This window comes from Poecilia formosa, unplaced genomic scaffold (assembly GCF_000485575.1).
Source record: "Poecilia formosa unplaced genomic scaffold, Poecilia_formosa-5.1.2 Scaffold406, whole genome shotgun sequence".
In the NCBI taxonomy this organism is placed as follows: domain Eukaryota; kingdom Metazoa; phylum Chordata; class Actinopteri; order Cyprinodontiformes; family Poeciliidae; genus Poecilia; species Poecilia formosa.
Window position 1 is genome coordinate 405,645 of NW_006800345.1, and position 26,542 is coordinate 432,186.

At 38.6% G+C, this 26,542-nt stretch overlaps 1 protein-coding gene and 1 long non-coding RNA gene across 6 annotated transcripts; both read right to left on the minus strand.

The window, feature by feature from the left end:
• Window positions 1-777: 777 nt before the first annotated feature.
• Window positions 778-26,326, minus strand: xpo1b (exportin 1 (CRM1 homolog, yeast) b). 5 transcript variants are annotated; one of them, XM_007576392.2, is made up of 25 exons: window positions 25,937-26,326; window positions 24,435-24,566; window positions 24,195-24,296; window positions 18,441-18,513; window positions 16,175-16,236; window positions 13,709-13,753; window positions 13,168-13,349; window positions 12,926-12,974; window positions 12,719-12,838; window positions 12,136-12,264; window positions 11,901-12,059; window positions 11,614-11,811; window positions 10,848-10,986; window positions 9,556-9,737; window positions 9,045-9,201; window positions 8,792-8,955; window positions 7,814-7,948; window positions 7,552-7,735; window positions 7,159-7,265; window positions 6,316-6,510; window positions 6,063-6,231; window positions 4,692-4,826; window positions 3,460-3,619; window positions 3,280-3,376; window positions 778-2,113 (listed from the first exon to the last, which is right to left on the minus strand). In XM_007576392.2, the coding sequence occupies exons 2-25, from the start codon at window positions 24,558-24,560 to the stop codon at window positions 1,967-1,969; spliced, it is 3,216 nt and encodes a 1,071-aa protein (XP_007576454.1). In that variant the 5' UTR covers window positions 24,561-24,566; window positions 25,937-26,326; the 3' UTR covers window positions 778-1,966. The 5 variants fall into 5 exon arrangements, with proteins under 5 accessions (XP_007576454.1, XP_007576453.1, XP_016518659.1 ...); XM_007576391.2 differs by having other exon boundaries at window positions 7,546-7,735; XM_016663173.1 differs by lacking the exons at window positions 24,195-24,296; window positions 24,435-24,566; window positions 25,937-26,326 and adding exons at window positions 16,723-16,771; window positions 23,365-23,431; window positions 23,564-24,178 and having other exon boundaries at window positions 7,546-7,735.
• Window positions 16,906-18,434, minus strand: LOC107833555 (uncharacterized). The gene is made up of 2 exons (XR_001659319.1): window positions 17,375-18,434; window positions 16,906-17,282 (listed from the first exon to the last, which is right to left on the minus strand). It is a non-coding gene; the product is annotated as an uncharacterized LOC107833555 (long non-coding RNA).
• Window positions 26,327-26,542: the final 216 nt, after the last annotated feature.

The following is a 26,542-nucleotide window of genomic DNA, read 5'->3' on the forward strand; positions in this document are numbered from 1 at the left end:
TCGGCTTTGGTGTAATACCAGTATGTTAGCGGGGATTAGCAACTGGGTCGGTTTACACAGCAGCAAGCGCGGCCAAATGTGAGCTAGCGGAAGCGGTCGGATGTCGAGTCGTTCGTTAGGAGCGGGTCATCCATCATCTTGCTCTTATTTTTACATCACCGTGAGAGAGAGAGGAATGTTTTCCTTCTGCTCACTTTCACTGGACCGTCTGGAGAGTTTAATAAGGTTTTTAAATAGAGGGTTCTTTTCCTCAGTAGAGTTCTGGTTCTGGTTCTGGTCCAATGATGGTTTAATTTACTGCCGATGTTTTCATTCAGAACAGCATTTAAAAACATGATGGACAGATGGACATTGTTGGGCAGGTAGAAGAATATTGGACAAAAAATGCATGATGAATGGACAAACAGGTAGATGATGGACAAACCGACGTTTGCATAATGGATGAACTACGAATAGACAGCAGGACAAACAAATGGCTATATGGACCAACAGCTGGTTAGATGATTTACAAATGAGAAATGGACAGACAAGCAGATGGTTGATAGAAAATTGGACAAACGGACAGGTAGAAATGGAGGAGGTCAGTTTGACCAATCCTTGTTTAAAGGAGAAATGGTCAAATAGACAGATGATCCGACAGATGGACTGGTAACTTCGTCATTGGAGAAGAGTATTGATAGATAATCGAGACAATATCTAGAAGAGTCAGAAGTCGGATTAAAGAACATTTTCCCATCCCACCCTCGGCTGTGGGAATGAAGACACCTGGCCCAAGGCGTGGTTATAAAATTCTCAACTTTAATCAGTTCAAAAAGTTCACAACAAAGTAACACCTCGAGAAGGGAGATTAGCCGTTAGTGATTGGGTGCTTATTTGGATTTATACATTCTTTCTCAATTCAACTCGTTGGCAATTCAGGTTCTACCAGGTTCAAAAAGCGTCTTTTTATTTGGACAGAACTTAAAAACAGCTACAAACAAAATATCCAAAACAAAATACAAAATTAAATGTAAACCCATACTTATTTATTTTTTAAAATTTGCTCTATCAGGTAGTGTCCTGACGCACTACTGCATGGTAAACAATCTAAATTAGTACAGTTCAAAAAAATAAAATGGTGAAAGCCATCTGAGTTAAACAGGAGTCGTTACAAAGATGCGACCAACCAATGAACCAGGAACCCATAAATACGCCCCGCCTCGTCCGGAAAACATCCCCATGATGAACAATCCTCTTAGAGGAAAACGAAACGCCGATGTCGACTGAGCGACAGCACACACACGCACGCGCACACACACCCACAAAAAAAAAGAAAAAAAGTGTTCCCATGGTATTCAAGATGCTATACAATTGGGATGATATGCACAAATCCGGTTTAGTTTTCCCTAAAGATGAACAAAAAAGAAAAAAATATCCCCTGCTGACAGCAGGCTGGTTTTACTAGAACATATGAGCAACAGAGCCTTCATTCGTTTTCTGTTAGATTCACATTCCAAGCAAACACGATCGTCTGAAGCTTCTGCCGGCGCGACGCCGCTTACAGAAGATATTTACATATAAACACGTGTTGCAGAAAAAAAACAAACAGGAAGAACTGGGAAACATAATCAGAAGGTGAACAAAAAACAAATCTTTGCCCCCCAACCGATTGTTACGAGTTTATCATGCAGGTCTGGGATGGACCAGAGACCACCGAAAACGTTACCGCCGGAAAGTTAATACGCAAAAAAGTCTCCATACAAAAAACACAGAGTTATGTAAAAAGGGGCCACAGAGTGACGCGCTAATCATTTACAAGATATTGGCATTATTTTGGTCAACAAACATCCGGAGGGACAGCCCGCGCTGCAGAGGGGGGGCTAACTCCCACCGTACGCCACCCAGTGCCTCTCTTAGGTTTTGTTGTGATCGGGGGTTTGTTGTTTTTGTTGTTTGGATACTGTACAAGTTTTGCCGGAGCTGCAGCTCAGTCACACATCTCCTCCGGGATCTCATGGGGGTTCAGGATGCCCGGTACCGACATCTGGATCTTGTGTTTCTCCTCCTGGGCCTGACGGAGCGACGCTTCCCTCTCCTCCAGGAACAGGTCCGAGGTGTCCTCGCCTGCAAACTCCTGCAGAAAACATGGCGGTTAGCTCAGCTACAGGGCCGTTAGCTCAGCTACAGGGTCGTTAGCTTAGCTAGGAAGTCAAAGTGAAACACAAGGAGATAGGCAGTCTTCCCTACGTCCCAAATCCACTATGGACGCCTAGCAGTGTGATGTCATACACGTATGACGGCAAAAAGCTGCTCACTGACAATCACTAGCAGTGGTTAGCGATTTAATATAGCACGCTAAATCTTAAATGTACGCCTGATATATAAAAGAAGGGACGCAGTGCTATGCTACTAATTTTCAACACTACCACAACTTGGTCATAAGGTCAGGAAAAAGTTTTAATTAAGAAGAAAAAAGGTAGCAAGGGAAGTCATTCAGGTATGCTAACTTGACTATGACAACCTGGACATGTAGATGTGCTGTGGAATTCAGTGGGTTTCGGTTCAGCTAAAAACTAAAAAAAAAAAAAAAAAAAAAAGGCGGCCTAAACACCAACTCTGACAGATCATCAGTAGAGCAGGTGTTTAAATTAGCTAATCAACCAACCCAATGTTAGATTAGCTAATAGCAGCGCTAGCTAATTAACCACCGAAGTGTTTGAGTAGCTAATCAGCCACTAATCTAGCACCAGACTGAAGTCTCATCATCCAGGTTTTGGTAGAAAAAAAGAAAAGTGATACTTATTGCAACAGGTCTGCTGGTTTCAACTATAAATAATAATAATAATAATAATAAATGATTGTACTTTGTTCTAAAACTTTACACAGGAATCTTTTAAAACTTATTTTTCAAGCTTTCATGCCAAGATTTTATTGCGTTTCTTTTGCTAATTTTAAACTTTGTATAATTTAAGACTGATTTTTATTATTCAGCGTTTTGGAATTTAATAAACAAACATTATTAACCTAATGAAATTTAAGCATTTTCAAGGATTTGAAGCACCTTTCTAACAGAGAGGACATGTTTGATTTCCTTGCGTCGATCAGAGAAACTGATTTATTCCAACAACAAACAAGCTGAGGCCGTTCTATAGGCGTCAAAGAGAAACCCGACCATGTGAGCCGAGTTATTTGTGGAAACAACAGCTAGGCAGGAAGCTATGCTGTCTCTGATAACCTCTGGGAGAAAGAACAGCAGCAGGAGCAGACCAACATCGATTCATAAAAACGAGCAAACCTCACCTTTATCTGCACCAGGAAGTCCCTCAGGTGCTCCTTGAACGCAGGAATGTCCTGGTTTAAACTGAACAGCCCCGTCACAAACACCTTCACCTGAGCGCTGTGACGGACGGAAGCACAAACATCCATGAACGTGAGCGAACGCTCGCCTGAAATCAGACGGTTTGTGGCGCTTGGACTCACTCCTGTAGGTGGGGGAACGCCGTCTTCAGCAGGTTGGCCACGTACTCCTGGATGAACACCTGGTTGTTGGTGGGACTGCCGGGGTTCAGAACCGCCGTGATCTTTCCTTCCTCCACCAGGTTGAACATATAAGCCAGGATGGACGCGTGCATCGTCAGACCTGTGAGGAACAGGAAGATGCCGTTATCGTTTTTATTCATCTTTAACCACAAATCAAACCTCCGGTCACTAGGTGGCAGCAGTGATCACATTAATCAACAGTCTGCCTGTTCAAACTAGTAGAAGAAGATGACCTACACTGAGTGTAAACTGTAAGCTGCAGGGTTTCCCCCAGTGTATTATAAGCCTGGCAGCCCGCCATGCTTTACTAGCCCCGCCGCCAGGCTAAGTGTTGCTTGTTTATGTTTCTAGGGAAAAATAAATAAATAAAATCTTTTCCTTTTTTAAAGTCAGGCTGCAAGCATCTCTTTTGCTCTTACCATTTCACTAGCAGAGCAGATTTATCCTTAAGGATAGGTTTATAATAGCATTTCACTGGAGATCTTTTCCCGTAACATATAATTACACAGTAATACTTTTACATTTCCTGTCAACTTAACATCTTTTAATACAAAACACGGTGGGCCGCCTCGGCACCCCGACCACCGGGCTTAGAAAGTTTTCTGGGGGAAACCCTGAAACTGCCTATCTAAATTTTAACAAGCATTCCTTGATCATTCATAGATTAATTGATTAATTTTTTGCATTACTAACAGCAAAATGTGCTTAATTTTATTTTTATTTACAGAATTTGAGCCAGAAGAAGTAAAAAATTGCCGTATTTACAAAGAAATTTTTACTTTTTAAATACAAAATGTTTTTTTTACAATTTTGTCTTAATTACTTCTCTGAGAGTTTTTTTGAGTCTGTATTCTCTAGTCAACAATTATTGACTATTATTCCAATAATCAAATAATCCTGATTAATCGTTTGAGCCTTACAATTGGCCCTTCATAACTATCTGCTTTTGTTACACCTTTTTCCACAATTGTCACCATCAGTTAAAACAAAAATGCATAAATTTTTTTCAAGATATTTGTTTTATTTTAAAACCTCGATAAAATAAACCTGTATTTATTTAAAATTAAACTTCTTTTAGGTGACAGTTCTCAGTATGATTGGTCTGACCGTTTCAGCTCTAATTTCAATGCAGGAGCTTTAAAAGTTTGTGTGTTTCATTTGTGTGAACTCACCGGCGGTGTGCGACGTGTCGGTGACCACGGAGAAAATGTGCTGCAGGATGTCGCAGAAGTACGTCTGGTAGAAGCTCTGCGCTGCGGCTTCCTCCTGCGCCACGTTCTGCAGCATCGTGTAGAGAATCTGCAGACCTGGAGCAAAACAAACGCATCTAGAGTTCCCGACGTAAAATAAAAATCTACAGCTGGGCTTATCGTAAACATGGCTGCCGTTTGATCCAACATGTTTCTGCAGAGTTGCTGCCAATAAAACAAAAATGGCGCCCAACTAGTTTTTAAGCCAACCACTTGATGGAGGTGGAAATCAGGGATTAGTAACCAGTCAGGATAAATCTTCAGGGTTTCACCAACTCAAATTTAAGACTTTTTAAGATCATTATGAATGGAAATTATGAAACTTTAGATCTGGTTACATTCTTACTTTAATTACGGTTCCTTTTAATCTTTTTCCTAATTTGTCGTTATCGCTGTATTTGCGGCTTTCGATTGTCTTTAGAGTAACAACAGAGTTTCTGTTGCACCAAATGCTGCTTTTAGATTATTGTTAGCTGTAGCAACGACGGCGGCCATTTTCTGGGAAGCTAAGAGATAAAAACTTTGACATTTCTGGTTTGTGGCTTTTGGCAGCATCTTTGTTTATTGTCACTGCATATGTCTCTTACACAGCAGAAACAAAATATCATCAAGTATTTTTGGTCTATTTTCTAGTGCAAACATGTAAGGACCATTGGAATAAGACAAAGCTAACTTAAATGCAACTTTCCAGCAAGAAATAAATGCTAGTTTTAAGTAAATAATTTCTTAATATTGATGAAAAAGTGCTTTTTTTACTGGCAGATAAATTAACTTCTAAAATGTCTTGTGATAAGTTAAATCTGCCAGTGAAACAAGTATGTTTTAATCAGCAATAAGGAATTATTATTAGCCTCTATATTTTACTAAAATGTTTCTTGTGTTTTATTTCAAGTTTACTAAGATATTTGCAGATCAAAAATACCTTTTAAGATTTTGTCTTTTTCCACAAAATGCCAAGCAACCAGCAAGAAATTTGCACTTAGCCCATGATACACACAGAAAAGCTAGCTAGTAGTTAGCAAGGGTATAACAGCAGCTAATTAGCGGTAGCTTCAACCATACGCAATGAAGACGTTAATGAATGAACGACTCAAAACTTTTGCTTTGACAGAAAACTCACAAGGAAGAAAAACACTTTAACATATTTAAGGCCAACTTACATTTTTAAAAATGAACTTAAGACAATTTGAGGCCTTCATTTTAGAAACATAAATTTAAGGCTTTTAAGTGATGCCGACTTCCTGATTTTAGCGGAGTTTGAAAAGTTTGTTTGGGGCGTTTGAGGCTTCCTACCGGTGTCGGCCACGTTCCTCATGGTGTGTTTGAAGGCCCAGATGATGGAGTCCAGCACCAGTTTAAACTGGGCGGGGGGGATGGCGAGGAATGCTGGGAAGCAGTGAGAGTTGACTGCTTGCAGCAAGTAGAAGAAGTGGGTTCTGTGTTCTGGATACTCCTCAAAGTTCTGCTCCATTAGAACAAACAAAGTAATTATTGTAAACTTTACATTTTGGACACGTAATTTGGGTTTGTTGCTGGTTTTTCCCACCTTGTTGATCATGTTTAGCGTGCACTCAAACACGGCGTCAAAGATCTGCGGGATCTCGCTGGTGATGTGGCCTCCCAGCTTGTTGACGATGGTTGCCATTGTGCTGAGAACCTCGGGCTCTCGGGCCGCCGGGACGTTGCGCTGATAGTCGATGAGGACGGCGTCCAGGAGGGGCGGCACGAAGTTTTCTCCAACCTGGACGGAGAAGAAACAGAAGAAACGCGCCGGACCTTTCAGTAACACCAGTGGGAAAACAGTAGGGGTGCTAAAACTGTGGCGCGTGGGCCAATTGTGGCCCTACGACTGATTTTTTGTCCGGTCAATCAAAAGCCAGTGATTGGTAAAGAAGGAAACATTTAAGTTTTATTAGAACAAATTAAAATTGAAAACATGGAAACTGTACGAAGGTCTAAAACGAAGTGTTTATGTTTTAATAAATACTTAAGTATGTAGGACCAGAAATATCCAACAACTTTTATCCAAAAGCAAAACTGGAGGCACCCAAACTACATTTAAACTTTGCTGAACATAGCAACTGTTTTTATAGATTGACCCAAGTACTGTTCTTGTTGCTGAATGTAGATTAAAAACAAAATCAGTCGTCATCCCTAAAAAGTGGAAACTGCATTTTTTTTTTTCATGAGATCACATGGATTTTACATGAGTGCACCAAGAACTTCTGGCTTTTATTGGTCATTTAAAAAAACAAAACATAAAACAAAAACGTAAAATGTGTATTGTCTTCCCACTCCAAAAATAACTCCCTGCTTTATGTCGGTTAAAACATTCGCTCCAAAAAAAAAAAGAAATAGTTTCATTACTGAATGAGGCGTGGCATCTCACCATCTGCGGGTCGTTTGATCGGCTAACCCAGCCGGAGATCAGTTTCAGCGTTTCTCGTTTCACCGTCCTCATGCTCCGGATCAGCGGCTGCTTCGTCACCATCTCACCTGCAGCAGAGCAACGGGTCGCACACGGTGAACACATCGCGTCAAACTCAGAGGAAGATTTGTTACGTTCACAGAGGTGAGCAGAGTTTAGACCAGGGGGCTCAAAGTGCGGAGCGAGGGCTTTGTATTTATATCACTTTATTCTCGTAATTTTACTTCATTTATTTTCTTAGCGAGGCTTTAATACTTCGTCGTATTTTGACTCAAGAAGTTTGTCCACCCTGGTTTAGACTCTGTCTGTCCTGCGCGCCGCTAACAGTGACGAGAACCCAGTGCATACCCATACCGTTGGTCTGAATGGCGGCAGAGATGTTCTCGCTGAGGCACTTGTAGACGTTGAGCATGTCCAGGTAGATCCGGCCCAGCTGGATGACGAACGGGTGACCCACGGCCTTGCAGGCCCGGACGTTGGTCTTCAGGATGCTGCCCAGCTGCTTCACCGTCTCCGGGTCCTTCAGGATGTCGACGTTCTGCAGAGAGGCGGCGCCGGTTAGCGCTCCGTACGTCGTTTTTTTGTTTTTCAAACAGGAGGAATGTTGTTGACTAACCTTAGTGGCCTGCTGGATGATGCTGTCCCACACCTGGTTGGGCAGCAGCATGTACTTTTCTATCAAATGCTCCTGGACCGCCTGGTCCGTCTGGGCTCCGATCATATAACCCACCGCCTCGTAAAACGTGTGAACCTGAACAAAAACAGGACAAACATGCATGAAACGCTGCCGTTAATCCGATGAAAGGTTTTTATAACGAACAGAACCACCTCGATCCGGAGGCTTTCACTCACAAGTCGACTTTGCTGCTCCAAAATCAGCTTTTAATCAATTCATGAAACTTGGCAGGTGTTTTCAAAGAAAGTGACTTAAATCTCGTTTTAATAATTGAGTATAAATTTATTGAATCAAGTCCAAAGTAATTAGAAAAGAAGAAACTTTTATTTCAATACAGCACGTGCAAAATTATTTTAAACGATGAACAGAGATGGGAAGCAACTGGTTTCTTTTACTCAACCACATTTAACTTTTTTGAAAACAATTTGTTTTTAAAGTATTTTTACTAATTTTATTATGAAGTAGCGCTACTCTTCAGTAAAATTTCTAAATTTTTGACCCACTGAATGAAAAACAAACATGTTTTAACCAAAAACTCAAACCTGCAGTTTCTGTTAAAGTTTCATGAGTTTTTTATTGAAAGGAACTGATTTGGAAAGATTTCTTTTTGGCTAATCTGCTGGCTATTTTTCTGGATTAACAGATTAATACGTGGATATCAAATGGTGCCCGTTAGCATTTTTTTTTTAAGTCTAAGCTAAAAGCTAAAACTATGAACATATGTAAAAATATTTAAAGGTTTTTTTCTTCCATCTTAGATGCAAAATATTTACATTTTTGGCTTAATTACTCACCTGGACCTGCTGCTCTTTCAGCAAAATTGTGTTTTTTGAGTTTCCTCCTTTTAACTATTATTTGATCACTAAATAAACAATTCAATAATCAGTTAATCATGATTGATAATCGCCTGGCGCTGACCTGCTGCGGCTGGAGGTCGCAGATGATGGTGTTGATGTTGTTCAGGATCTCGTCGATGAACGGCATCACCTCGCCCACCTGGACCTGGATGAAGTGGCGTCGGCACTTCTGCGCTATCTTGATGAAGGTGTCGCACGCCATGTCCTGGACGCCATCATGGGTCTCTGAGCAACAAGAAGACAGAAGAATATATTTAAAAATGTGAAAAATGAGTCTTCCTAGCTACAAAAAGGCTTTTATTCGTCATTTTTACCGTGCATGAACTCAAACAGCTTGTTGACGACGGTTTTAAGGAACTTCCAGTGAGCTCTGAGGAAACGGGGATACTGGCCGACGATGTACATGATGTTGGAGGCGATGATGGCCTTGTTGTCTTTTCCTCTCTTCTGCTCACACAGACCCAACAGATCCTGAAAAAAGAAGCAAGAAACACAACAGATCCTTTAAGATGCAACTAACAATTATAATCGGACTAAAACATTTGGCAAATTTTGAAAACTTTTTGTTTAAACTTTTTTTATATACAAGATTAAAATAATTTAAGGTCCAAATAAACTAATAATTCAGTTCCTTTATTAGATAACAATGATAATTAAAAAAAAAAAAAACGTTTTATTGCCTAAAATGTAACAACTTATAAATTTAAATGAGAAATATAATTCCTCTTTAGCCAAAATTGTTAGGAACAAATTATTTTTATTTTATTGCAAAAAGTTTGGACACCCCTGACTTACGTTAGTAAGAAAATGATTCGTATATTTTACCTTAATGACAGTAACGAGGAATCGCTTCTCGTCCTCCTCATGCATGGCGCCGCTGATGGACCCGATGGCCCAGCACAACGTGTTGAGGTTCTTCCAGGACCATTCGGACCCATTCACCTGGTTGTGAAGCTTCTCTGTCATGATGCGCTCTGTGTCCGCGTAATCCAAGTGAGTCAGATAAACTGCAGGAGGAGGAAGCGACACGAGGTCAGACGGAGTAAAGCGTCGACCCAACAGTTAAATCACCCAGAGCTTTGAAAATATGACACAAATTACTCAGAGGTTTTCCTGTTATTTTCTTGAACGGTTCTGGGTGCAGCGCCCCCCGCAGGCGAGGAGGGCAACAGGTCGGTTTGTTTGACGCAGTGCAGCGTGAAAGCAAACCACCTAAAAACCTTAAACTGAAGTCTGGAGCGGTGTGAATGCATATGTGAACGCTAAGCAGACCAGAGACTGCTCCAAAAGCAGGAAATGGACAATAAAGCAGGGAATTCTGGGTAAATACAACCAAAACAAGAGTAGCGCTAGCTGGAGAAACGTTTTTTGTTTTTGTTTTTTTTTAACCAAAGACACAAGAGAAATAAGGCAACCATTAAAATTTGTTCACATTTAGTGAAGGTCTTCTTCATAAGTTTTTGTAGCAGTAGTTCTTGGTGCAGCGCCCCCACAGGCGAGGAGGGGAACAGGATTTTCAAACAGTTCAGTTCGGTTGAAGGATTTTCAAACAGTTCAGTTCGGTTGAAGTGAACTCTGGTTCAAATGCATATGTGAATGCCAAGCGGACCAGCGACCACCCCAAAACCAGGAAATGTACTACAGCGCAAGGTATTCTGGGTAAAATACCACCAAAACAAATGTATGAGTCTAGCATTAGCGGGAGAAACTTCTTATGGTCTTTTACCAAAGACTGTAAAATCTCATACTAATCCATTTTTGTTTACATTTTGTGAAAAAGGAAGTTGCGCTCATTGTCTTCTTAAGCAGTTCTTGGTGCAGCGCCCCCCGCGGGCGAGGAAGGGAACAGGTTTTTCAAGCAGAGTGGTTTGTTTGACACAGTGCAGTGTGAAAACGAACTGCACAATCTGAAAAATCTAACGAATGTTGAAACTTCGGTCTCCAATCAAACTGTGGTGTAATAACCTCCTGGGTCAATGTTTAAGCCCAGATTTACTCATGCCATATGATAATAATCTGATTAAATTAGCAGAACCTGAAGACAGAGCAGTAATAAACCTGTCGATAAGGATCCCTGCAGAGAATGAACTCCAGATGCCCCAGTTACCAGCTCATACCGAGGGTTTCCCTCATGTTCTTGTAGAGGTTGATGGAATCCGTGTCCTTCATGAACTCCCGGACCACCTCCCCCTGGTCGTTCTCCACCACCAGCACCTCCTCCGGCTTGGCCATCCGACTCACCATCAGGAGACGCACCTGCCGCGGGATATAAAAATCATCTGTCAGGACATGCACACTTCAGATGTATAAATTTACTTTAAGGCATTACCAGAGGGGGGGAATATTTACTCTACTTTAGAGGCTGCTGATTTATGAGTACCAGTGTAAGTAGGGTCTCTTTTTGGCAGCAACGTGTCTTACAGCGGTGCCAAATGATTCTAGCGTGTCTGTGAGTTGAGACGCTGCAGGATTCAAAAGGTTAAAGCAGCTCAGCCTCGTCCGTGTCATCTGCGCTACGTCACGATTCATTAATAAAACAATAAGCATGCAAAAGCATCGCTGTCAACATCTCAAAACTCTCCAACTTTCGCACGTTGCAGTGATCCCACAGCAGTTGCATCATGCATTCAGAGCCCATACTGTCGTCATGGACACTAATCTGCTTCTATTTTAGAGCTTTTGATAATTTATTTGACACAACAAACAACTCGAGTGATTTTATGACAAGAATCAGACGCAAAATCTGCAAATGGACATTTTAAAACCCATTGTGAGAAAGTATGTCTTTGTACTTATTGTGCACATTTATAATATTTAATCTTAGCCACTTTCAACCCAAAAGGAGAAACAAAAGACGTGAGATTTTGCTCCAGTAGGTGGCACCTTGGAGAGAACGGGGAGATAGAGTTGTCTGCGAGGTGGCACGTCAAAGTGCTGGTTGCCGGAGAGCAGAGGGGACGTAGACGTGGAGAACGGACTTTCTCTGTAAAGTTCAGCAGCCAGGTGGTTCCAATACTCCAAACAAATTTTAAAGATCTCGGTCTCTTCGACCTCCGACACCAGGAGCATGTAGTGGAGCGCCTGAACGAGAACGGCGAGTTGTCAAACAGATGTTACATCTTTAATTTTACTTTTTTCCTGAAAAAAAAAGCCCGAGAACTTCCCCCCACCTCCATTAGTGTCTCTCTGAGGTTGAGCCGCTTCTCGATGAGCTGCCCGTGCTCTTTGAGGAACGTGCACAGAAACAGGCTGAGGTTCTGGATGAAGTTCTGCTCGTCGTCTTTCCCGTTGGCGTAGGCCAGCCGGATGTTGGTGTTCAGCGGCAGCATCTTAACAGACGTTTCTCGGTAAAAATCTGGCTCTCAGACGGCAGGAAAATAAACGATCCGTTTGGGTTGGACCCACCTGTTTGAGCTGACACATGGTCAGAGTGAAGAGGGTAACAAACTGCTCCTCGTACTGGCTCACGCTCACGCCGGCGATCTCCGTCAGGCATTTTAGCGTCACGTTTCGGAACATGGGAACGTTCAGGAACTGCAGGGAGATTTCAGACGTTCAACAAACTAACTAGATTACTCAAAATAAGAATCGGGTAGTAACTAGTTGTATTTACTCAGTCACTGAATGAAAAATAAACATATTTTAACCAAAAGTCACCAGACACAGACACACCTGCAGTTTTTGTTCAAGTTTAATCAGTTTATTATCGATAGAAACTGATTTGGAAACAATTTCTTTTGGCTGATTTTGTTCTGATTTTGTTACTTATATGAATTATTGTCATTTCTGTCCTTAAAATACTGAAATTTCCACTTAACTTTATATTTTGGTTCATCTGATGAAGTAATTTTTAAATATTAATGGTTCATAGTTTGATAGGTGACTCAGTACTTCAGTAAACATTTATCAAATACTTTTTTACTCTTGGATGGCTACTTTTTACTCTTACTTGAGTAAATCTATTAGGCACTCTTCATGTAATCCCCACCTTATACACCAACGTGCTGATTAGTTTGGTTTCAAAGATGTATCCCAACGGGATCCAGTTGAGGAAACGCAGGAGCGTCTCCAGGGTAGCGTGGACCAAAGGGGCATTCTGGGAGTTTTCCTAAAGGGCAAACAAGGACAAAGACATGTGGAAACCAAACTGGTTTTTGAGGGACCATAAATTAAGGAGATAAAGTGAATATCATACCATGACAAACTGGCAAAGCTGGAAAATCTGGGAGAATTCATTGCACATGCTGAAAGGAAAAAGGAGACGTTAAAGAACATCAGCATCCATAAAACCAACAAAATAAACCAGAAGGTTGGAAAAAATAAATTTTTGGGTTCTCTACCCTGCGCTGCAGATGACAGCGACTTCATTCATTCATTCATTCATTCATTCATTCATTCATTCCACCAAACAGCAGCAGCAACACGTCCGACTCTCACCTGTCTTTCAGGTGCTTTGCCTTGACCTGGGTCATCTGTCCGCTGGAAAAGTCAAAGACTTCCTCGCTGAGCAGCTTCAGGATGACCATGTTGTTCTGACAGAGGCTCTCGCTGGTGCGGCTGGCGCCTACAATGTCACTGATAAACGTGGGCCAGTGTTTGGGCCACTCCTGCTTCAGGATCTGTGGACCCATTTTATCAAACGCATCAAAATCAGTCACAGAAGAAAAAGAAATGTTTTCTATGGTCATCATAACTGTAAAACTACCTTAATATTGAAATGGTTACTATAGTTTACTTTTTGTTTTCATTAAATAAGGTTGTATGTTCCTCCAATCAATCTAAAATTATATTTTTAATAGGTTATAAACAGAATACACTGAATAACATCGATCATCCCAAACATAAAAACATTCATTATATAATGGCACCAACATTGGTCAAAAAATAAAGTTTTAAGTGACATGAATCAAAATAATGACATAAATCCAAAACTTGAGGATTTAATAAACATGAACTCTTAGAAAATGATTAAACTTACCTGAACCAGGATCATGTTCAGCTTTCCAATGTATACTTTCTCTTTCTACAACAGAGAAAAACAATAAAGTTGAACAAACTAAATTATCAAACCAGTAGTTTTTGTAATAGGTTGGACAAATCTTTGTTTATAAAGTTCAACTAAACCTAAATCATAAACATAATATTACATCAAAATTCATTCATACAGCATTTTTTATACAACAGAGCAAAAATGACACATTAAAATTAACAAAGTTAAATAGCAAAAATAATAAAAAAAATATAATTTTACAAAAGAAAAAAGTGGCAAATAAAAAAGGATAAAAAAGAAGAAAAACCTTTACTTTTATTCCGTGGTATAAGAGCAAAGAAAAGTTTAATTCAATTGTTTGTAAAGAAAAATTTATGAAAATCATGTTATGCTCCTCTTTTTGTTGGTCCAGATAAATTTCACAGAAATTGTAATTTTACAAACACAAAACACTTCCAGTCCTTTAAAGTCATCTTCCGCCAAAAGTTCTTTAAAATAGAGAACATTTCCTAGACAAATAGCAAAAAAGAAGAAAAGGGAAGAGTAAAAAAAGAAAATCATGTAAAAAAAAGAAATGTATAAAAAAAAAAGAGAGAGAGAGAGAAGAGCAAATGTGGAAACAATTATTTAGATTAGCATCCACACCAAACTAAAAGTCCATCCAGTTCAGGTTGTCCAGTAACACAAACACAAAATAATACTTAAAAATAATTACAACTTAAAGTCGACACATTAAACTGAAAACCTGGTTTCCTTCTTGTTTTTCAGTAAGTTAAATACCAACATGCATAAAAAGCTTCCAGTTTGACGTCACAGAACTCTATTAGTATTATTATTATTATTATTATTATTATTATTATGTTATCTTAAAGATATACTGACCTCTTATCACAAGGTGCAGGTGTCGACTTTATGACATCAGAAACATCTGATTTATTTTAAAGTTCAGTAAAGTTAATAGAATAATAAAGTTTACAAAAAGATAAAAACTATAAATCGATTGAGCTGCAATTGATCGACAAATTGATTTATTGCTTATTGCGACAGGTCTAGCTGCAACTAAATTAATTTAGTAACTGATTATTGTGACGATTAATCGAATAATTGTCATAATTATTTGATTTGGGGGGAAAACTGGCACATTCTGTAATTTTTAAATTTAAGCCTTTTACTAATAAATATTAGAGTAGAAATAAATTAAAATATGCAAATAAACAAATTCAAGTTCTTTCTTAAATAAGACAGAAAAACATTTTATTGCCTAAAATGAACAACGTAGCATTCCTTCAGTGAAGGATTAAAGATTTATAGCAAATGATGCAAGTAAAACAGTATAAAAACATCTGAAAAGCTCAACCCTTTCTGCTTTATTATCAATTGCATTTTTGGATTAACAGTTTAATAATTACATAATTAAAGGTATTTTTTGCAGAATTTGAACCAGTTGAAGCTAAAATTGCCATTTGAGAAGTTCTGGTTAGAACATATTTTACAGACTAAAGTTGTTTTCAGTTTTAAATGCAAAATGTATGTATTTTTTGTATTTTTAGCTTAATTACTGGTCTGGGTGTGTTGTTATTTTAGCGAATCGCATCTTTTTGAGTCTGTATACTCCAGTTAGCGATTAATCAATGACTAAATAAGCTGACGATTATTTCAATAATCTATTAATCATGATTAATCGATTCAGCCCTACCTTTAAACTTTCATTCAAACTAGTCTTGCACATCTAGAAACAGAAATTTGTCCCATTTTTCATTGTCAAACAGATAGGATTAAGAGTGTAGGTCTGGGCTTTAATTAGGCCACTGGAACACATTAATATGCTGTAATCCAAACCGTTCCATTATAATTCTGGCTGTAAGTTTACGATTGGTTTCTTTGCTCCCAACAGACTTTGGCCATGAGTTTCTTGTCTGCTTTTCTATTTAATTTGCCTTTGGCATCAATAAAGCATTTCTGAATCGATTTTGAATTTGATTAACGTTCTCCTTGTCTGGCCTGTCAGTTCAGCTGGATGGCCTCGCCTTTGCAGGTTTTCAGATATTCCACCATCTTTGGGAAGATGGTGGAGGCGTTTTATAAGCTAAATCTGCTCTTAACGTTTAACTTCTGAACAACTTTTTCCCCCCTGACCTGCTGTGCTAAGTTACACACAGGTTTACAATTTTCCAGTCAGGTGATCTCTGGAGGCAAACATTGGCACTAAACTTTATTGGAAGGTATTGAAGCAAAGAAAGGTTTTGTGCAAATACTAAAAACAACAGTTTTTTAAAAACTGCTGAAAAAGCATGTGATGGTCTATTTTTTGTTGATCTGTCATGTACAATCCAGATAAATATAACTGGAATGTTGCAATAATGTTGTAAAATGTGGAGATGTTAAAGGCACAAAACAGAAAACAGCTAACTTCCTAGACTACAGCACAACATAAACATTTAAAGATTCACTCACCTCTACACTTGAAGCATCCGACGAAGTCTTAATAATGAGCCCAACAACATACTTTTTTATACCTGGCAAATACACAAAGGCATCAGAAGGAGAGCGTTAGCATCGCCAACAACAACATTTATGTCAACATATCCTGACATGACGAGCTGCCTGAAGCAAATTACACAATAACCCTCAAACAATCTGCTGGCATCAAGCTAACTTAACTACCTAACTTATCCCACATTTTAACACTTTAAAAAGAAAGGTGTGGCCCTCCACTTTCATACTGTTGCAAAGCCAATTGTAAACCACGAACGTTTACTGCAACTTCCACTGAACTGCTGCAGGTCAGTTCAGTGGAAGTTACATTTCCTTTGTGTTTTTATTTTTTTTACATGCAAAACTATCAATGTGATGGGCATGTTTAAAAAAAGAAAAAACACAGAGGAAAGAAACAGTAAGTTTCAGCGCCCTCGCATTTGGCTGTGCTGGAAATGATGTGCTGGGGTGTGGTGAGAGGAGCCGAAAACGAGGCAATACTCTGACACAAGGGGGAAAAGACATACTTGCCGGTCGCCCTGCACTGGGTTTGCCACTTGAACAAAATTCAGGCATCTACGGTCAGAAGCAGGTAAGTCTTAGGTCAATGGGAAAAATGAATTTTTAGTAAACTTATAGAAGAATGGAGGGAGGCAGAATCAATTGATTTGACATTGATTACCAATTTTGTTCCATTTTCATTATTTTTGTTTCTCTCTTCAAAACAATAAAATTGAGGGCAATTTTTTATTTTTGAAGCTGTTGGTGTTAAAAAGCAAGCTGATGGGCAATTAGGCAGAAATTAAAATCTGGACATTTAACCATTTATGTTGCTTTTCATTAGCATGATAAAATTATTGCACCAATACAATGCACAGACAAGGCATCATCTGACGTTATGCATCTTTAAAAATCTATGACAGAGCATTAGGGCCAGGCTAAGATAAAAATCTAATTACGAGACTGAAGTCGCAACAATGCAAGAATAAAGTCGCAAGAACAGTAATATGAAAAGGAAGTTGTAATAATATCTAAATAAAGTTGTAATAATCCCAAAGTCATAATGCAAGAATAACATCATCTTTACCTGATTAAAGTTGTAATAATGAAGTTGCAAGTAATTTGTTGTAATATTACCAGAATAAAGTCATAATAATGCGAGAATAAAGTTTTTGTTACCAGATTAAAGTTGTAATAACACAAGAATGAAGTTGTACGTTAATCGTCGTAATGTTACTACAAGAAAGACCTAATACAATAAAAATAAAGTTGTGATGTTATCAGAACAAAGTTGTGCGATAATAGTCACAGTAATACCAACATGAATTCGTAATATGAGAATAAATTGAAGCATTACCAGAGTAAAGTTGAAATAATATGAGAATACTATCATAATATTACCAGAATAAAGTCGCAATAAGTTATACTTTGTCACTTATTTTACAAATAAAAAAATTATAGATTTTTTTTAACATCATAACATTATTATCAAACGATCATAAAGTAGTCTATTTTGAAGAAAGAACCACACGGTTTGCCAAACTGCTCACATTAGATCTTAAAAATTCTCTAAATTAATTTTTTTTCCCCAATTAAACAACTTTTTCTATTAATCTACCAACTCTCTTCTGGCAATATTGCATCTTTATGCTCATAATATCATGCCTACTCTTGCAATTAAAAATAAATAAATCTCTTAGCCTGGCCCTAATATTACTTCTACTAAAAATCTACCTCAGCTACACATCAAGGCAAAAATGAACATTGAGATTTCTGGAAAAGTCTGTCTCTCTTGTGACCAGAACATTTCCCAAAAACTGCATAGGACTCTACAGGAAACAGTGGAGAGGGTAACTGCGTCAAACTACCCCTTCATCACTCCCTATGACACCAAGAGGGCAAAGCAGCAGATCAAAACTATCAGATCCCAACAAACTGACATAAAAACTCCAAGGCAGGGTGCTACCATTTCATTTAATTTAAATAGTGACAATATTCATCTACTTCTTTTAAGAGATGCCAACAAATCTAAGCGAATTTAAAAAAAAAAAAATGTTGGAGTGTTTTAGTTTTAGTTGCTTTCTCTTCTAGCTGGTCCCAAAAGTGAGTGCAAGCCAGTGGAGCAGAAAACAGTCCAGCATGCTTAGCAGGGGAATACTCTTCAACATGGCAACCACACGTCACAACATTTAAACCCACATTAAACGCAGAGTACTCTGACATCCACCACAGAATGAACCCTTACCTTCACATTGATTTCGGGGCAGAATCTTCCATCTTGTTTTGATAACTGTTTCCAGTATCTGAAGAGCATAGTACTGTAAAAATGCAACAAGGAAGCAGCATTAGCGAGGAAGAAAAAAAACTTGAATAGCACTTGAGAACAAGAACTGTGTCACCTTAATACAAACCAAAAACAGTTTGTTGTGGCCTGGATTTCTAAAATTGATTGGACTGATCCATTTCATGCAGATTTTGCACCTTGCCTATGAAAGTCTCTACACAGAGCGTTACGCTGAAAACACTGCAGATGTCCTGCTGTTACTTCCAGCATCGCACCAGTTAGCAAAAGGCACCAAAAACATATGCCGACCTATTAACCATGCAGAGCGCAGACGCCTCAGATTGAGGTCAAAAATGCTACAAAAGGCCATCTCAGGTTGGGAATCAAGAACTTGCAACTGGATATTTCACAGCGTATCATTTCAAAATTCATTTTTTAAAGTAACTGAGGCTAAAAAGACATAAATAGCTCAGGAAAAGGAAACCACAGCTTTTAAAACTGCATAAAGGACAAAGTGATGAAAGTTGTTACTTAATCAATCAAGAAGAGAGACTAGGCCTGTTAATAAGCAATAAATTAATCACATTATAAACTCAAACAAACCCAATAATTTCCATTTGCATGATTTATTGTTTCCCTTTCTTCCAAAAACTGGATGGTAAAAGTTTTCAGTTTGATATTTTGGTCTCAACTAGCCTTTCTTTGAGGGATAATTTTGTTTACAAACGCTTCATGATTTATTTTATTTCTTGTTTCTGTTGTTTTGTGTATTTTTTATATTTAAAATGTTTTGCAGTTCCAGTGTTAAATGTTCATTAGAATTTAAAGTTTATTGATTTTTGAGAATGTGTTGCAGCTTTATTATGCAGTTACAGTTATATTTTGGATTTGTTGTACGTTTTATGCTGCCGTCTTGGTCAGTTTACTCTTGGAAAAGAGATATTTTTTTATCTCAATTAGTTGTTTTTCCTGGTTAGATAAAAGATACTCACATACATTCATACCATTAAATTACTTGAAAACGGTCCAAAACAACAGTATTATTGTTTATTGCAAGAACTTTTGGGACAATTTATCGTTCGGCAAATTTGTAATCGGGACAGGCCTATGACGGACTATACTTTCGTATAAATAAGCACTCAAGAATCTACACATTCACGCATTAGATGAAAACTTTTATTAGGCAGGGTGACTTTATAACACCTGGCATAATTCTTAAAAACAAGAACTGGATCTGCACGTCAGAATTTGTGGATTTCGTGTGACTTATACATTACACATGTAAGATGAAGTCTTTCTGGATAGATAACTTTCCCCCTTTCTTGTTGTAGAAATGTAGCAGGGCCTTCTTTCTTGGTTAGTTTTCCACTAGACTTGGTTTGATTGGTGACCAAAGTAGTGACATTGATTACGTTTTCAGTTTGCTTCCACGCTGCACTGTGTCAAACAAAATCTTTGAAAAACCTGTTCACCAAGAAGTACAAAAAGAAACGGCACGCAAATTTCTGAAGAAGACACTGAATGCAACTTCCTTCTCGAAGGGTAACCAAAAATGGAGCACCGTCAGATTTCAATGGTTGTAGAAATTCTCTTTTGTCTTTTGCAAAAAGCCATTTCTACCGCTACCGCTAGATTAGTGCATTTGTTTTGGTTGTATTTACCCAGAATACCTTGCACTGTAGTCCACTTTCTGGTCCGCTTTGCGTTCACAGACGCCTTAAAACTGCGCCAGAGTTCACTTCAATCGAAGTTAGATCTAGCTTTGTAGGTGGACCAGAGTTTGCGTTTTTGGTCTGCATCAGAGTTTGACAAGGTTCTTCTCTGTAGTTGTGTAAATTTACAATTCTTTTTCTTATAGTTTCACAAAGTTTTCTAAGGAGTTGATGTAACTCTAAATTGTAGGCTAATATGAGCTTTAAATTGTAGTATTTTTAGCTCGACAAATGCATTCCCCTCACAAATGTTCAGTTTTACTTACAGAATGAAAAGAAGAAAGTAATAAGTACCTATGGCTGGACGACATGGATGAAAAACACATCACGATATAAGCATTTCATATCAGTCGACATCAGTAATTATTGATTAGGTTTTTGTTTTAAGTATCTGAAATATTCCCAAACTGGTGGCGTAAACTTTCCTGTTTTAGCCACAGTTTTCACTCGATGTCGTTGTTTGTTAGTTATGAGGCACCTTGGCGAAACCTGAAACTGCTGCTGCGCAAGTTACTCAACAGATTGTTGCTAGGTAACCAAAGAATGAGTGAGTTAGTTGATGTCACCAACTTTGCTTAGCTGGCCGTGAGAAGTTGAGCAACTAAACAGCTTCCTCTGACTACATCTCCCATAATGCTGTGCAGTTCTGGATTGGAGTTTAGTGAATATTCTATATATTGAATATTGTATTGATACTGATCATATATTGTTATTGATTTATTGTCCAGTCCTAATTGTATGTCTTCAAAATGAGCGTTGCTTTTCTTTTTCTTATTCTGCTCATAACCTGACCCTTTACTTTGGCGTGGTGCATTGGCATGTCGCAGTAAATCAATTAATATCATTTTAAATTAAAACGAGCTTAATAATTTCCATGTGAATGACTTAGCGTTTTTCTCTTTCCTTTATTTCTACCAAAAACTGGATCACAAAAGTCTGGTGCTTTGGTTTGATTAAAATGTTTTGTTTCTTTTTAAGAAAAATTGTATTTAGAGAAACATCAAAATTAATTTCATTTGTTGTTTCTGTTTTGTGTATGTATTTTGGATATTTAAAATGTCCAGTTCCAGTGTTAAATGGATTTAAAGTTTATTGATCTTTGACAATGTGTTCTTGCATTATTACGCCATAACCATTATATTACTTGAAAATGCACTCGAAAAAACAATATTATTGTTTATCGTGATTGCTTAATCCTATGCCACCTGGGCAATATGCAACATTTTAAAGTGGTATAATGGTAATCTTACTGCAACAGTTTACATAACTTCTGACTGAATCCTTGTCCTTCCAATTGTTTCTTTGTCCAACGATGCCACAGTAATAAAAAAAATTTGTTTTCAATACAAGTTTTTGCTTTGTATTACATGTAGTCATAAAAGAAGACGGAAGTGAATCTAGTTTTACCGGATCATAGCAGGAAGGTGAAACGGTATTAAAAAAACAACATCGAAGCTGACAAACTGAGGCAGGAACACAAAACCAGTTCATGACATACAAAAACAGGTGTTTCACCGCACAATGGTGGCCTGACTGAAATATTTCATTAATGTATTAATGAATGCAGAAAATATTATTAAGTGGTATTTGGGGGGTTAGAGGTCACAGGTGCAAAATCTGCAAACTTGCAGATTTTCTTTAAGTATTTATACTTCAGATTCTAAAAGCATCTAAAAATGCTTAAATCTGCCTGTTTTTATAGTTGAAATCACCAAATTAAACTTTAATAAGCAGTAATACGCATAGTGAAAGGCATCTTGGTCCTACAGCAGAACCTTCCTTATCTACAGTCAATCAGAGACGAAGTAAATAAATGCCGCTCCTGGATTGGCTGGTGTCGAGTAGCGAAGCGCCTCTGTATTTCAGCTTCCCAATCTGGATTTTCTTTGGATTATTTCATATTTGCTTTACAAACAAAATGTGCGAAATAGGCGTGTTTTCAAAGAACAATTTGCAGAAATAAAAAAAGAATCAGTGAAAACTGAACTGTGAACACTGTAATTCAGCTAACAATGTTAAAACTAAAAAATTTGAGGGAAATCCGTTACCATTGCAATGATACCAATACATACCCTATATTAATTTAAATAAACCTACATGGGCATGACTGAAGTGATTCCTTTACAGAGTGGCACCATTTTACACCCATTAATCTCTATAGAAACCAACACTTAAATTTTTTAGCGCATTAATCACCCCTAACCTTGTACACTTTAACAAAGAGGTTACTATTGCATAAGAGATGTGCCTGTCCTCAGATTCAGTTAAAAGGTTGAGGTGTGAGCTAAACCAGACCTAAATAGGAGAATAAAGCCTAACGCATTTTTATTTAAGAAAGTATTATCCACTAATCCCAGCATAAAAATCCTAATTTGAAAATTAGCTCCAAACAATGCAATGTTTTTGATACCCAATCCAAGATCAGGCCTTTTTTCCAACTTAAATGTGTTGAATTGTTACTTCATCTTATCATTTATAACCCAAACTATGTTTCTTTATCTGGTGCGTCATAAAGAACAGCGAGACCAGCCGCAGGTTAAGTTCTACAAAAAAAGCAAATAAAACATTTACTTCAGAGACATCACTGTTTCTTGAGTTGACTGTTTCAACGGTAGGGATCATCAGTTCAAGAGAACATGAATTTTAGAGGGGGGGGAAAAAAATAAAGGAATGACTTGTAGAATAGGATGTTATTAAAGCAGGATCACCAAAGTGCTACAGACAATAGATGCTGAGAGATTAAAGGTGAAATCTCCTTACAGGCACAGTGACAGTGCAACACTCACAGGTGTCAAGTGAATGGCAGAACACATGGATTGATGCGTTTTTATTTCACCTTTAACTCCGAAAGTGCAAAACCAGCACAGGAGGCAAGAAGAGAAACTCCCAAATCCTGTCTAACAATTGCTACCATAAAAGATCCTGTCCATTTTTTTTTAATTGAGGTAAACAAAAGAAAGGAGAATAAAAGGAAAGATGAGAAGTAAAGAAGAGAGCGTAGTCAGGAACAGAGCCGTGATCCCTACAGCTGAAATTAAATCATTTCAAAATTGTCTCAGCACAATGGATCCTACTGACTGCAGCCTGCACTCCCCCTCTGTCCAGTGAAACAGATGCAGGAAAAAAAATGGATGAACAGAATTCAGTCAAAAGTAATTTAAAAAAGGGTAGACCTTTTGGAGGCCTGCCGTCAAAGCCTAGCTGTGTCAAGATGCACGGGATGACACACCCTCTTTCTTCCTATTACAAGCCATAAACATAATGGAACATTGTGATTAATATCAAATAGTCACAACCTGAATGTATTACATTAAATATATATTACAATTACTTTAATTCCAGACCAAAAGCCAAATGTTTGAAGGTGTTTACCTTTGGCTTCCTCTCTTCTTCTACTCATTTGGCAAATTACATATTTAAACCTAGAAAAGTACTATTAACATGTCAACTCAGACATCAGCGACTCATTAAAAGAAATCTTACAGAAACAAAAACAAAACACATTTAAACAATGCATATGTTCATATTACTTTGAGGAAGCTGCACTTGAAATGTTTTCAAAGTTGGAGTCAGTTTCACTTTTGCAATTCTGGCTCTCTTAGGGTTAAAAAACAAAATGAAAGTCGGTGGATTCAGTTCTCTGAGTGCCCAAAGCCGTAAACTAAAATGACATTTGTTTAATTCTACTCATGAATTGGATGAAGTTTAAAAAACTGTGCCAGATTTGTAAATGAGAGAAATGCTGCTGGCTTTTATGTGCTTCAAATGTTTATCTGGGTGGTTCAGTTTTTTTTTTCTTTCATTTGAGTAACTTGTGCAAGTTAGGGCATGGGTAAACTTTCTAAATAAGCCATGTGTGCATAGCTAAATGGCTAACAAGGTATAGTACTTTATCAATACATGATAAAGATCTTCTAATATGCTTTTTGTTCAAATAGAAATCTTCCTCAAAGCAAACTTAAATGCATTTCCAGCTGCACTTTCTGAATTATGGCGAGCTTACTTTGGTGTTCATGTTTTGCGAGAACTCCAGGATGGTGTCCACTCTTGTCCACGCATCTGGATGCTCTTTTAAGTGTGTCAACACTTCCTGCGCCATTCTTTGCTGCGATACAAAAACGGAGGGAACTTTTCAAGGTTCATACCAACAAAACAGTTTATTTTAAAGAGGAGAATATGGTAAAAGAGATTAGATTGTCGATTATTCTGGGTCCTGTTTGGGTTAATGAAGCCAACAACGTACCTGAGGTCCCACGCCATGATATAGGCAGTTCACAACATTATCCAGCAAGTTGATATCCAATTTCTGGTTGAAGTCCAGCAGCTGTTGTGCTGCATGGTCTGCTAACATTGTCATAACTGCTGGCATAGAGTTCTGTAACAAGGACAGGGAGGGGGTCATGAATGCACAGAGCACACTCAGTCGGCAAAGTCATGTGAACCATGCGTTTGGAAATGAGTCCAAACAGCTGACCGTGTCACAAACATCATTTAGAGAGCTGTCACTTTGAGAAATTGAACTTGTGGTGTCATATGTCTGACAATGTTTTGGAGGAAATAAGACAAATAGATGAAGAAATTTCATTCACCTGCCTATGCTGATTCTGGGTTATTAAGCAGAATAATAACTCTTGATATCATACCCAGACTGGACTAAACACCAAAACGACTGAAGATGTAAATTAAACAAGTGATAGGCTGCAAAATTTGACTATTAAAAGGTAAAATAGGTCAACATTGATTAGCAAAGTTGAGCAAGCAACAGAAAACCAAAAGTCAATGACTTTGCTTAGTTTGTGTAGACCAGACGTTTCACAGTTTCCTCTTATATGACCCTTAGCATGAGGTTTGAAGCAAGCTCGCTTATAACACAGCAAGGGCTAAAGTCACACTTTATTAAGGTTTTAACGAGCCACGTGCCGGATATACAAAGCGACGTCATATTGTTTACATCTGCATGTAACGGAATTCAGTCCAAAAACAGACTCCAGCACAAATCCAAGGCTGGAAATATACACTCAATCTGACATGGAGCTCAGTAGGAAGTTATTCCCAATATCTCTACCGAGACGGGTGTAAACAACGCGCACACGGTGCTATAATTAGCCCGCAAATGACGCTCCATTTGAAGCTAGTCGTTACACGAACTGGTCACATGTGGTCCTTTCACTGCTCACTACAACCACTCCCACCAAGGATGCCAGAGACAGAGGACGCCCATACAAACACGTTACTATCAAGCTGTATCATCACCACTATGAAGTTGGTGTGCATTATTCTTGATGCGAAACTATTTGCGGCATTGCTTGGATACAGACAGCAGAGGTTACGATGCGCACCTAGCAACATAAACTTAACATCCGCTCGGATCACGCGCAGGAGTGGATGCTGCTACAGTCAGTGGGAGAGGCGAGGGTTTAACCAGAAAGCACATGGTTATTTATTCATCTGCGTTGTCGCACTTTTTGCTACAATTTCTCCCTATGAAAAAAGTTACAGCACTTTTCCCCCTGACTGCTAACATTAGCTTAAACTAATACAGTTGCGAACGCTAGCTAGCGGTCAGTCAATGGCTGCTTGGTTATCCCTACTGATGCTGGCAGTGCCATCCGAATTAACTTGTTTTCAAAAACACCGTGACAATATAATGTAGCGCTTAAATAGCATATATAAATATCCCTACAAATATATGCATTTTAATACTAAAAAAACACAGCAGGTTTGCAGTTAACCCTGGTTACCTACCTAAAAGTCCAAGGCTCTGACTCAAAAGAGCGGCGTTTGCCAAAAGAAGCTACAAGGTTAACAGTGAGGCACTTCACTGTTAATTTGGAAAGATTTCCTATTTTTGCTGCTGTTTCAGCGTTGACTAAATCCAGCTCCAGCAGCGAATGATGCCTAGCTGCTAAGAATGTTAGATTCCCAAAACTACAGTTACGGAAAACCGAGCGAGCTTCCTTTCCGATACATTTTACGAAAAAATAAAAGTAAAACCTTGATTCACTTATTAATTCGTTACTCTTGTGATTTTTCCGGCGGGGCGGTATAAAGGTTGTGGTGCCTGCGCCTCCTCTCCTCTCTCAAGCAACTAACTCACAACCGGTTGAAACCGGTTCAGACTGGGAGATTCCATCTCGGTTTAGTTTTCAGCCGATGGCGCCGCGTAAAAGTTTGGACCTAGATTCCGCCCACCTAGCGCGCTGATTGGCTGAAACCATGACGGAGACTCCCTTCTCGGAGTCCCATTGGCTAGATGAACTGTCAGTCTATTTCAATTCGCTCAAGCGCCCACGCGACTTCTCCGCCCGGAGAGAAAAAGAGGGCAGACTCCCATGCAGAGTGGACTTCTGC